Source organism: Hyperoodon ampullatus (genome assembly GCF_949752795.1).
Source record: "Hyperoodon ampullatus genome assembly, chromosome: 9".
NCBI classification, from domain to species: Eukaryota; Metazoa; Chordata; class Mammalia; order Artiodactyla; family Ziphiidae; genus Hyperoodon; species Hyperoodon ampullatus.
Genome location: NC_136922.1, coordinates 68,024,428 through 68,036,489, shown reverse-complemented (window position 1 = coordinate 68,036,489; position 12,062 = coordinate 68,024,428). Strand labels below are relative to the sequence as shown.

The following is a 12,062-nucleotide window of genomic DNA, read 5'->3' as shown; positions in this document are numbered from 1 at the left end:
TGGGGTTCCTCATGTTTTGTGACTTGGAAACGTTTGACCCTAGGCAGGAAGCAGACCTTCCCCTGAGCACACTGAAGATTTTGCACATTTTAGGTTAACCTAAGAAAGACCCAAAGTCCTAGTGGAAGTGCCATAAGATTTCACTTTAGTAAAGGCCACCTGTCTCCCAAACACAGGACTTTCAGGGCCCCCTGGGCCAGCAGCCAGCTGCCAATTGTGGGCTTTGCGCACAAGACAAAGATGTCCCCGAGTCCATGGCAGAGTCGATCAGGACTCGGTTCTTGCTGCGCCCTGTGCCTCACTTTACAGTCCACATTTCACACTCAACAATGGTAGCTATTATTCAGCTTGCCCGTCTCCCATAAACACCTGCTGGCCGACCCAACACTTGTCTCCAGCCTGGGTATGAAGAGAGACAATGAGCTGCACTGTTCCATATAGCTACCTATGGCTATTTAAGTTAATTAAAATTAAATAAAATTCAAATTTTCTTCTATTACTACTGAATAAGCAGGTATAGAGTATTTGTATCATTGCAAAAAGTTATATCAAACATTGCTGCAAGAATTACAGTTGTCAAGGGTGATTAGCTCCATAATGATCTATGTGACATTGGGAATAACTTTCATCAGCGCTGGAGACCTTCTTACCAGGCTGTGAGCTTTGAAACCAGCTTTTCCCTCTGAACCTTCACTCACTCACACACACACACACACACACACACACACACACACACACACACACACACACAAGAGTGAAGCACAAAATTATCTCCATATTTTCAGTTTTTGAGTTGGGGGAATGAAAAGATGGCTATTAACGTACTAACATTTCTAATTGACTGAAAGACCTCTATACTAACTCCTGTTTTCTCTTTAAATGCTACTAAACACTCTTTGCTAATGTTCTCACTGCTTCCTGCTAATTGCTTTTAGTGACACAATCCACTCATTCATTGCCCAGAGGGATTGGGGAACTAGTAACATCATGCTGGGTTTTGAATAGAAAATACACATTTTTCTTACCATAAAAGAAACTGCAAATCAAGCTGCCACTGGTGGCTGACACTACAACTGTCTTACCCAACAAGTCAGTGCGCTCTGCTGGTCGGAGGTGGCATCTCTGGTCTCCTTTATAGCGGCTCTGCCTTCAAGACAGCCACACACAAGTTATGATGCCTCTAAACCTTCTCAGAGCTAACGACTCCAGCCTTTATCCTGAGAGAGATACTGGCTGAGTATCCACCCATTTGTTTATGAGTCAGAACAACCTTCCCAAGCCGTTCAGCCCCTTTTCCAATATTTTGTCATCCATCCAAGACTTCCTATTTGATGGGAGGAGCAGAACGCATCACTCACATCAATGATGCACAGATCTTTTGCTCTCCACCATTTTAGTAGTAGAGAAAGAGGAACTTCTATAGGATAAGAGAAGAGGTAGCCAGAGGCAGGAGGAAAACCAGAAGCTGGTGGTGTCATAAAAGTCAAGAGAATGTAAGCCTCTGGAAAGAGGAAAATCTGTCAGCTACACCCTGTATTGTTATGGCAAGGTTCCAAGTAGCCTTTTTTGTTTCTTTAAACAGCTTTTCAAGGAAGACGGTTGTTTTACCTCCCAGAATCCTGATAAATAGCCACTGTTTTCAATAGTTCTGAAAGTTAGGAGTGTGTTGCACAAGAGATTTTCCCTATTCCTGTTTTTCCCTGTAGTATAGGCAGAGTTGCTGAGTCATGGTCCCTACTTCCCAGACCTGGGGAACAAGTGTTTCCACCATATTTCTTTAAGTTGCCACTAAGAGCTAGGGAGCTCCTTCTCCTTGAGCTGCTTGGCTTTGTCCCTCATGTCTGCCTTTCATCCTAATAATTTTTGCTACACCCAGTAGAGTACTGTAGGCACTCTGCAAATATTTACTGGAGAAATAGACATAACGTATTAAATAGACAACTTATGAAAGTATGCACAGCAAATTTTTGAAGTGTTGCAAATGAATGTAAGTTGTGCATTTTACTCCACAGTATATGTTTGTACCACTTAAATTTCTCAATGCTCCCCCAATTATATTGAGGATGATTGATGCATTTGTGCCATATTGACCGTTGGGCTTCAGGTTACCACTGCCAATCCCTAGAGTTTACCCTGGTTTGAAAAGTGAGGGATTTCTAGGAAGAACAGGCTAAGACCTCACTCAAAATAAGACCAACGTGTCCAAGCACTACAGCTCACCAACTTCCTTCCCAGCTTTCTGTCACCCTTTTTCAGTTGCTCACTTAGCCAAAGTCCCATCTCAGAGGTAGCAGGGGAAGGAGAGCTCTCTAGGAAATATTTCCAGCTGGCTTTGCGGCCATCACAGTTCATTTAGACAAGGTGAAAGGTCCTTTGTGGGGAAGAAATGTCTACAATTTCTCATGCCAGGTTCCCAAGAGCACTGTTGGTGCTCGTGGCCAAAACTTGGCCCTCTCCTTTGGAACTGCAGTTCCTATTGTGATTACAAGTCAAATTCCCAAATGTGTTCTCCTCATGGAAAACTGCCTAATTGAAACGGTTATGAATTATTCAGGGAATAACTTTATTTTCTCTGTTTGAAATGCTCTCCCAGAAGAATGACCTGTGCTGTTGAGTGTGTGTGTGTGTGTGTATGTACATATATATAACAGAATTTTGAAAATTTAGCAATTCCAGATGTTTTCCTAGCGCTCAAAGCACTGTTTCTTTCCTCTCAAATTTTCCCACCAGCGTTTAGAGTTTTTTAAATGTATGGATTGCCATATTCTGGCTACATTCAGGAATTCTCAAACCCTGTTTATAGATGAGAAAGGAATCACAGAGGCATTTTGCTTTTGTGGATCCAGTTTAGGTGTTTTCTTTGTTTATTGTGTGGCTTTTACTTCCAGTTTTAAAACTTTCTTTCCTACAAAAAGAATTGTAGTTAAAATGGGGTTTTGCAGTGAAAGCAATTTTAAGTAGAAGAACATTTTTCTTAAACATTATAGAGACCTTTTTGGTCAGAGTGGCTTCAAAATAATTTGTGTTTGTAGACACAGTAATGGGGTGACTTGACCAAGGCCACTGTGTTTGCCAATTGCATAATGTCACAAAGGGGTTTACAGGCCATGGATGCTCTGTGCCTTAAGCATCTTGACTGGGTCCCCTTGGGTCTTCATTTATCAATTTAGCCAACAGCAACTGTGTAACTTCCACGTGCCAGGCACTGTGCCAAGGGACCAGTGCAGTGCAATTGTGAAAGACAGTGGTTGTCATCAGAGCGCCCTGGCTTCTCCACACTGTCAGGGCTGATGTGTGTCCTGGAGCCCTCTTCTGTCAGTAACCTTTCACACTGCACCCACTGGGGCAAGTTGCTTACCTAGGGTCTATGGCAGATAATGGGGAGTACTAAGGGTCTTAACATGGGAGCACCAAGGATCCAAGGAGATGCTGGAGCAGCTAAGAGGATGGGGAGGGTCCCTTTGGCTGCAGTAATCAGAGAGGGCTTCCTGGAGGAGGCAGCATCTAGCACAGCCCTGAGAGCTGCACAAAGATTGCTGTCACAATCTAAGTTTCTTATCTAGAAAAAGCACTCTCTGCCTCCTTCTTGCTGCCTCACCAGCTTATTCAACAATTTTTATTACATTTGGGGAAGTCAACTTAAAGAAAGGACTTCTTTATAAGAATGATCCTGAGGTACTGGTCACACTTATTTAAGAGAACTAAACTCTAGGAATGAGAGAGGAGATGACTGCAATATCCTCATTCTCGGATAAATTTCTGAATTATTAGCATATTTCCTCATGAATTCCATCCCTTGTGTGTATCACTAGCTTCCTAACAATTTATTCATTGATTAGTTCGTGTGCATAGGCCTCAGGGGTGAGGGGTTTGATATGCCAACTGAGATATGGCACAACCATCTCATCAGTCTTAAAATCTCACAGAGGAAAGTGGAAGCAGAAAAATTCTGAGAAAGCTTTTTTTTCTTCATCTCCCTCCCCACTTTTGTCAGGCCCAACTGAATAAGGACTAATCCCCTAGTCATTATAGATACTGAATGAAATAACCCTCTGGAAGCCACCACCTCAGAAACCCTGTTGCCATTGTCCTCAAAGGATTTGATAACTTTCCCAGTGGTACCAAATGTCTACCAAGAAGGACAGGAGCTAACTAAATATCAAAATCGAGAAGGGACTAACTGACAGGGCTCTAGAAGTCATTCCTTCTTGAGGACTTAAAATCGAAGGAACTGCGTGTTCTCCCAGGCAAGACTATGACGAAATAAGGATGTCAATATTTTTTGGAAACCAGAATCGCTTACCTGGCAAATTTGTGTTTTTTTTCCCCCAGACAAGTTTTGGTATTGTCGGCTTTCACCAAACCACAAGGTCCTGCATTATGGAGACTTGGAAGAAAGTCCTCAGGGAGAAGTGCCCCACGATTCCTTGCAGGACAAACGTAAGTGCCTCTCCTGTATTGGAGGCCTGAGTTTTGGTTGCTTGTTCGTTTCCTGGTCACAGAATATCATGCAGAAAGACTATCAACCTAAGTAAACCCATTAGGCATGTCTCATCTAGCTGTGAGTCCTGGCCTGAGCCATCTCTCAGCATAAGACCTTGATGGATTTGTGGTTTGGGACTGAAGAGGGGAGGGTGTATAAAGGAATGCTCACCTATCTTTCCTAAAAGACGTAAACCTGGGGTTCAAACACCCACTTTTACGTTACTTGTCCAGGTGTTATTCTAAGGAGCAAAAACAATATAAACCTGATTGTCAGTTGTCTTTTTCTGATGACCCAAAATAATTTCACATGAATCATGTGCTTGATCTCACCACGTTTATGCATTATAGTTTACTGTATCCCACATTTATAATGCAGAGTTAATGGCAGATCCAAATATGGCTAGTTTACTTCAAAGAAGTAACTCAGACACTCAATAACATTCTATTGTTTCCTAAATATTCCCCAAAATACATATTATTTATACCGATTTGCTATTTCTGTACCATGTCTTTGAAAGAGCCAGTCATACGCTAGATTATTTTAGCCCAACACCAAAGCAGGTTCCAGGTTTTTTTAGACAGCATTAAGTGTACTGATTAAACAAAGTATTACAGAAATATTAAAATACACAAAGGTAATGGATTAATTTGGAAGAGAAATGAGATAAAGTTAGACATAGCCTCAGAGGATATCTCAGGTAGAGAAATCAAAGAATGAGAAAAAAGTAAAGACACTTTAAAATAACTTTTAAAAGTCACCTTGACCCTGCCATGAGTCATATAAACAAGTCACAAACAGAATCCTTACCTCCAGATCCTAGCACCTTCCCCCTTGTCACCCCAGGGCCTATGGAAGTCAAATCTGTACTGTCTTCCTTGCAGCTCATGGCCATCACAGGGGAAAATAAACCACAAGTGGCAAGTTCCTGACACACTCAGACTCTGGGCTGACATATCAGACAGACAGCCTGGAACATTCTCGCTTCCTCCAGCTTAAAAATGAGACAGTCTGGTCTTCATAGTGTCATTTAGTTCAGAAGGCAATCTTATTTCCTTTCATGGGAGCACTGCCTCTTCAGCCCACGTTATTTGAAACCCAGTACCGCAGAGTCTGGGGCAGTGTCTATGCATTCCTGCTATGGGGTCTCTCCCCAGGCCTCCTCCTGTGATAAGGACCCTCCCTTCAGGTCTCAGAAAGCCTTCCGCATCCCACCATGGACAGAGCTGGACCAGTGGTTCTCAGAGTGTGGTCCTTGGACCACCAGCAGCAGCATCACCTGGGAAATTACTAGACATGCAGCTTCTCAGATCCTCACTCCCAGACCTGATGAATCAGAAACTCTGGGGATGGGGCCAACAACCTCTGTCTTAACAGACCCTCCAGGCATTTCTGATGAGCACTCAAATTGAGAAGTGTGGAGCCAGATGTTGCCTGACACGCTTCATAATGAGTCCCTAAATTTGGCTTTCACCAATACGTAAATATTTTAAAAGAACAAGAAAAGTGAATCGACAGTGGGTTGCCAACTTTCAGTTTTGGCAGAAATAAAGGCTATTATAAAAGAAAATCTAACTAAAATTTAATATCACATTCCTTTCATTTTAAAAAGGGCTCTTGATCAAACAAAAGGAAAGACCAGAAAGGCCTAATCTTGGAATAAAGGACAGTCCCTTGTACTAAATTAAATTAGCTGTGTGAAAAACTCACAGCAGTGTCTTCATTTTCCTCTGTTTGCTATTAACTGGTGAAAAACTCACTGATGAAACCTCCCTCGTGAACTCAGAACTGTCCAGAGGCCAGCCATTTGGAATCTCTGCTCTAATGCAGTAAAATGAAAAGTTAGAGGTCAAAGCAACCACAAGCTCTATATGAAGTCTTTCACCGCCTCGTTCTTAACCTGACCAGGAAATAGGGAAAGTGGTCTGGGCAGAAAAACAAAAAAACCACAGCTGGATTCATTCCTAACCCACATGGCCCAGAGATTCGGCTCTCCCACTCACTGGGTGTGTTATTTATCTCCATAGTTATAGGGGTCTAATCCACTCCTCAACCCACAGATAGGCACTAGATTGGCGTGGATTGTAGGTTTAAATGCAGCACTCATTCTCGCTGGTTGTGCTGCTTAGGAAGTCGGTAGCCCTGCCCCTAGAGAAGGTCAAGGCGTGGACAGCGCCTGAGCCTTGAGTAGGGACGGTCTCTGGGCTAGAAACCCGAGGGCCGATGCCAGGGAGAGCCAGCTTGCCAGGGTGATTGCAGAAGAGCCACGACAGAGCTGCAGATCTCCAAACAGTTTTTGGTCGTGGCCACAGAGTGAGGCTGCTTCTGGGAAAGGGCGGCATCAGTCCCTCTGACAGTGGCTGTGAAACTCATCCACTCCTTTCCTCTGCGGCCTTTGAAGTCTAGTAATTCAGAGTTCCAGAAGAGCTGCTCCGTAAACAGTTATCCATTGCAAGGCAAACCAAGAATGAGTACCTGTGCAGGTGTGTGCATATGGGAGGATGTGGGGTGTGTGTGTGTGTGTGTATGTGTGTGTGTTGAGGAGATTATATCTGTATGCACATGTGTGCCAGGGAGGGGGTATATTTCATGTAATGAAATCAAATGAAACTATTATGTGCCTGAGATGAGAAGGTCCCAGCCTAGGAAACTAAAGTTTGCTGCTTCAGGCCTGCCATCTGGTTTACATTTAATTACAGTTTGCATCCTGCCTGGAGCAAAATAGTCCATCCTCTTGGAGCCCTTAGTCAAAAACCTCATTCCACTAGAAAAATGAGACATTCCTTTAATTCAGTTCAAGTACCCTTGCTCTTGCCGTGTACAATTGCCCTCTCTTGCGACCAAGGGGGAAATTGTCTTCCACCCCTTGAGTTAATCAGTGCTGAATACTGAGATATTGGTGAATCAAATAGCGTAATTGGATCCTCTTAATCCAGAGAGTGCAAGTAGAGATTGAGGACCTCTCCTAAGCTGTTTTCATGTCTAAAGGTTTAGCAAATCTCTCTTCTCGTATTCCTTTTGTTAGGCAGGAAACACGGCCCTTGAAAACCCGCATCTCCTAACCCTTGGCCCCACATTCCTTCCACTGGGTTTAGAGAGACTCTCATCACCCCCACTAAACACCAGACTCCTCTGCTGTCCAGCGGTGCCTGGGCCCCTCAGAGACTCCCTTTGAAAGAATCTAGGCCAGCACTCTTCACTCCCACATCAAAGGGTTTTGCTCCCTCACACAAGGCCATTAAGCCTATCACAGCAGAGGAGAGAAGCAAGGGCCACAGCAAAGCAAAGTGGGCAATTTGGGTCATTGAAGCGTGGGGAATAATTCAGGCCCCTCAATCTACAGAGAGAATTAACTTTGACTATTGATAATGAGAATAATAGCAAATAACATCTTTTGAGTGTTTACTCGACACCAGGCACTGTGCTAAGAGCTCTGCATTACATAATAAATTATCCTCCCCACAACCTGAAGAGGTAGGTATCATTGGAAAATTAGGATTAGGAAAATGAGGTACAGAAAAGTTAAGTAACCTGTTGAAGGGCACCTGTCCAGTAAACAACAGAGCAAAGATCTGAATGCAGCCATCCAACTCCATGGCCTAGGTTTTTACCCACTTCTCCAGACCACCTAGATTCAAAGCCAGCAATGATCTTGGCTCCAGCATTGAGTTAATTCTCAGAACAACCCTATGAGATGGATGATGTTATAGTTCTACATTGTAGACAAGAAAGCTTATGCTCCAAGAACTTAAGCCCAAAGTGGTATAGCCAGTAGATGCATCTAGAATTCAAATCCAGGCTCTGTGATTCTAAAGGCACAGCCCTTCCAGCCACTCCAGGCTTCCAGGTTAGAGTCCAGATTCTCTACTAAATTGTACTGGCATCAGCCTGCCCCTCCTCTGTATTTCTGCCCACAGGAGCCTCCACGATGGAGCTGTGTATACAGCAAGTGCTCATGACTTACTGGTTACTTCCTGGGGGTGATTTCTGCCTCAACTTGGCTCCCGGGGGTGAAAGCTAGAACAATTTTTATCATGGTGGCCACATTTACTTTTACAAAGGCATTTTTTAAAAATCACAATTAAAGTTCCTTCCCCAGATAGTAGCAATCAAAGAGTTTCCTGAACATATCTGAAGCGATAACCACTTCCAGGGCTGTGTTCAGCATGATTTGGGGGGCTGACATCTTCCAAACAGAGTGAAAAATCATGGCCTAGCAAGGGACCATAGAATAGAAGAAAGAGCAGCAGTGCCAGCTCCATCCCTCACTAGCTGTGTGACGTTGCATGATTTATTTCTTCTCTTTAGTCCTCAGTCTTCCCATCTATAAAATGGGAGTGTTGAATTAGATTGTCTCAATCCAGCTCAAACTGAAAAAAGCACTGAAGGAAATGAGGCCAGGCCGCAAAGGAGTTAGAGTGGGCATTAGGGAACCAGTGGTGACCCTCCTGGTTCTCATATCTCTGAACCCCACTTAGTTATGTTGCTTCTACAAAAAAAGGGCCTGACAGAAACACCAGCCCTGCTTTGAAGTAATCAGGGGCCCTCTGTTGCCTCTTAAGAGTGTAGATTCAAAGGATATGAGTCTGATTCTGCTCATGGATTTAGAGAGGACAGCATTTTAGCCCTTCTGATGCCTAATCTTCCAGTGCATCTAGAGACAAACTATGTAAAGAGCAACCTTTAAAAGCCATGCTGTATTTTTAGAATTTTGTGTTTTCCTTTTAGCCATAATCCTGTGAGTAATATAGCAGCTCATCTCCTTGACAGGGGACAATGCATATAAAATACATAAAATATGTAATGCCACAAGCACGGTGGAAGAGTGCTTTTTCTCCACTGATTCCGTCTCATTAGAGATTCTAAAGACTGCTCCCACGACAGACTTTAGTGTTACTCTTGTCCTGTTCCGAGTTAATCTTGTCCAGTTTTCAAAGCCAAGGGGTAACTTACTATTTATAGATCTTCAAAGCCAAGGGGTAACTTACTATTTATAGATCTTCATTGACCATGTTACATATTATACAACAGAAGACTACCCTGTGACTTAAACTCCATCTGAAGCTTGAGGAGGTTTTTGGAGTTGGTATGTTAATTATATCACAAATTCACTTCGGTGGTGGATTTTCATTGAAAAGTAAATCTTAAGTAAACCCAGCTTCCCAAAGTGCCCAAATATCTTCTCCTGGGGTAGTGATTAGGTAGCCAGGTCAGCCACTGAGAACAGGGCTGATTGTTGGTTCTGAAAATGGTTTTGAGGAGAACTGAAGTCAGAGGCTGTGGTCAAAGGTAGGTTCAGGAATCACAAGGACCGTCTAAAAGAAGATGCCAATCTTGAGCAGCCAGGCAGAGAAGGAAAGCGGTCCAAGGTCAAGGGTCATGCCATTCAGGAGAGGCTGCATCACTACATTTTGCTGCAAGAATAAATAACCTCCAAAATCTCAGTGGCTCAGGACAACAGGAGTTTATTTCTCGCTCCTCACATTACATAACTGACATGGGCTTTCAAAGGACCGCTCCACACAATCACAGAGACTCAGGCCAACGGCTGCTCTGCCATCCCAGAGCTGTGCCATCTGGATGGACCATGTGACCGGATCAGTCCCTGTGGCTGGAGAAGAGAGGCTGGTAGGCGTGGACTTTTCACTGCCTCAGCTAAGAAAGAGGCCATTTCCTCTCACATTTCATTGACCAGAGCGAGGCTGGTAGGCGTGGACTTTTCACTGCCTCAGCTAAGAAAGAGGCCATTTCCTCTCACATTTCATTGACCAGAGCTAATCGTATGGCTGCACCTAACTGCAGAAGTTGCTGGGAAGAGTAGTCTTCCATAAGCCCGGAAGGAGAGGAGAGGCAGTTATTAGTGAGTACAAGTCAGGTCTACCAAAGAGATCTAGAATCAGGACTGCAAGCTGGAGGGACAGACGTGGTGGGAGAGCTAGCAGGGGCTGCCTGCAGAGAATCCTGGAAGAGTTCCTCACAGCCTCACTCTTCTCTAGGGTTTGAGAGAGCTCTAGAGGTGTCATAGATTTGGACAAAGTTCTTAGCAACTTAAGGGTACAGGGACAATGTTAGCTTTTCAAGAGCCTTCCTGTTACGTCGTTCTGACATTCTATATATTTTATAATTTTCTCTTCATCTAAATGTCACCCCCAAACCCAATGCCCCAATAAAAATAGGTGAACTTTAATCATGAAATCTCTCATTATCTTCATCATTAGAGGAGTCTAGAAATTGATGACGCAAAGCTTCTGCAGATCCTAAGTGAGCTCCTAAATTCACAGTCCCTTACAGGAGTGAAAGATGAGGAATTGGAAAGGGACAGATGACTTTGCAGTTTTTTAAATTAAGCTTCCAAACCATCCTACTGCCTTCTCTCCATCAGATGATCTTAACAAAAGCTTTAAAGGCCCAAACCTTTCCACATCTTTTATCTTCCCCCAAGTTCTGAGTAGGATGAGAGATAACATCATTTTATCAAACTGCATTACTCTCAGGATTTCCAAGACAAACACCAGCTACCACTTCCCTGTCAGAAAGGAATGTTCCCTCTATTTAATGGAGTTTAATTTCATTGTCCATAAAATAGGAATAATAAAACCTGCCTCACAGAATGGTTGTGAGAAGTAATGAGATGGTAAAAGGGAGAATTTGGAGAATGAGAGTTCAGGATGGTTTCGATTCAGATAAATTTTTTTGTGATAAGGTTACTTCCCCTCATTATCCAAAACGCAGAAACTAAAGAGATGTAGCAACTGTAGCAGGAGATGTCCATCTGTAGGAAGCATTTGGCATTGCTCCTGGCACACAGATGTCTTCCATAAAATCAGTATCAGTACCACTATTAGTATGGTTATTATGGCTGCTTCTAATACCATCACTTTTAATGCAACTATGATGGGTTTGTTGTTGTTGTTTCTGGTCTTTTTTTTTTAGGTATTTGCTTTATTGAACCAAATTCTACTATGAACATAGATTTTTCTCCCCAAGGATGCTTTTTACCAGGATATAAGGATATATTTTAGTTCCTAGCCCTGGACACCGCTTGACTTCTCTTTTCTTTTCAACTCTTTTGTCTTCTAGCGGTAGTGTCTGGGAATGGCAGCCGTAGCAGCAGACTCGATGCTTAGTCTTGCTACTTTATGGACACTTAAGCAGTCACATGATGTAGTTACTTTCATTTTCTCTTATGAATTGCAGTGCCGGTGGCAGATATCAAAGCTGTGGTGACGGGAAAGGACTGCCCTCATATGAAAGAGAAAGGTGCCCTTAAACAAAACAAGGTATGATTTCCAGGATATTGCAAATAGTTGTGTCTGCTCAATACAGTTATTGACTGCAGTGGGCCAAGCCCTTCTTTGGTAGCTATGCTTCTGTGGTTGGTGTGTGTTTGTGTGTGTGCGTGTGTGTGTGCGTGCACACACGCACACACAGTTACACATCTCTTAAACTCAGCTCCTTTTCCTTTCCTCATTCCTTTTACATCTCTTACCTAGTCTTATTCTTTCTCTCACTGATCACTTGTCGAATCTCCACCATGTCTTGCGTTCTCTCACTTCCTTTCTACGTACAGCCCTAGGAA

General features: G+C 43.3%; 1 protein-coding gene across 2 annotated transcripts in view; it reads left to right on the top strand.

Moving 5' to 3' along the window:
* Window positions 1–12,062, top strand: part of ELMO1 (engulfment and cell motility 1) — a gene marked incomplete at both ends in the record, with an annotated part of 466,567 nt that overhangs the window by 437,420 nt on the left and 17,085 nt on the right. For both annotated transcript variants that reach the window (XM_079711467.1, XM_079711468.1), the window contains 2 exons: window positions 4,333–4,440; window positions 11,681–11,763. In XM_079711467.1, the coding sequence (XP_079567593.1) occupies window positions 4,333–4,440; window positions 11,681–11,763 (191 nt within the window). The remainder of the gene's footprint in view (window positions 1–4,332; window positions 4,441–11,680; window positions 11,764–12,062) is intronic.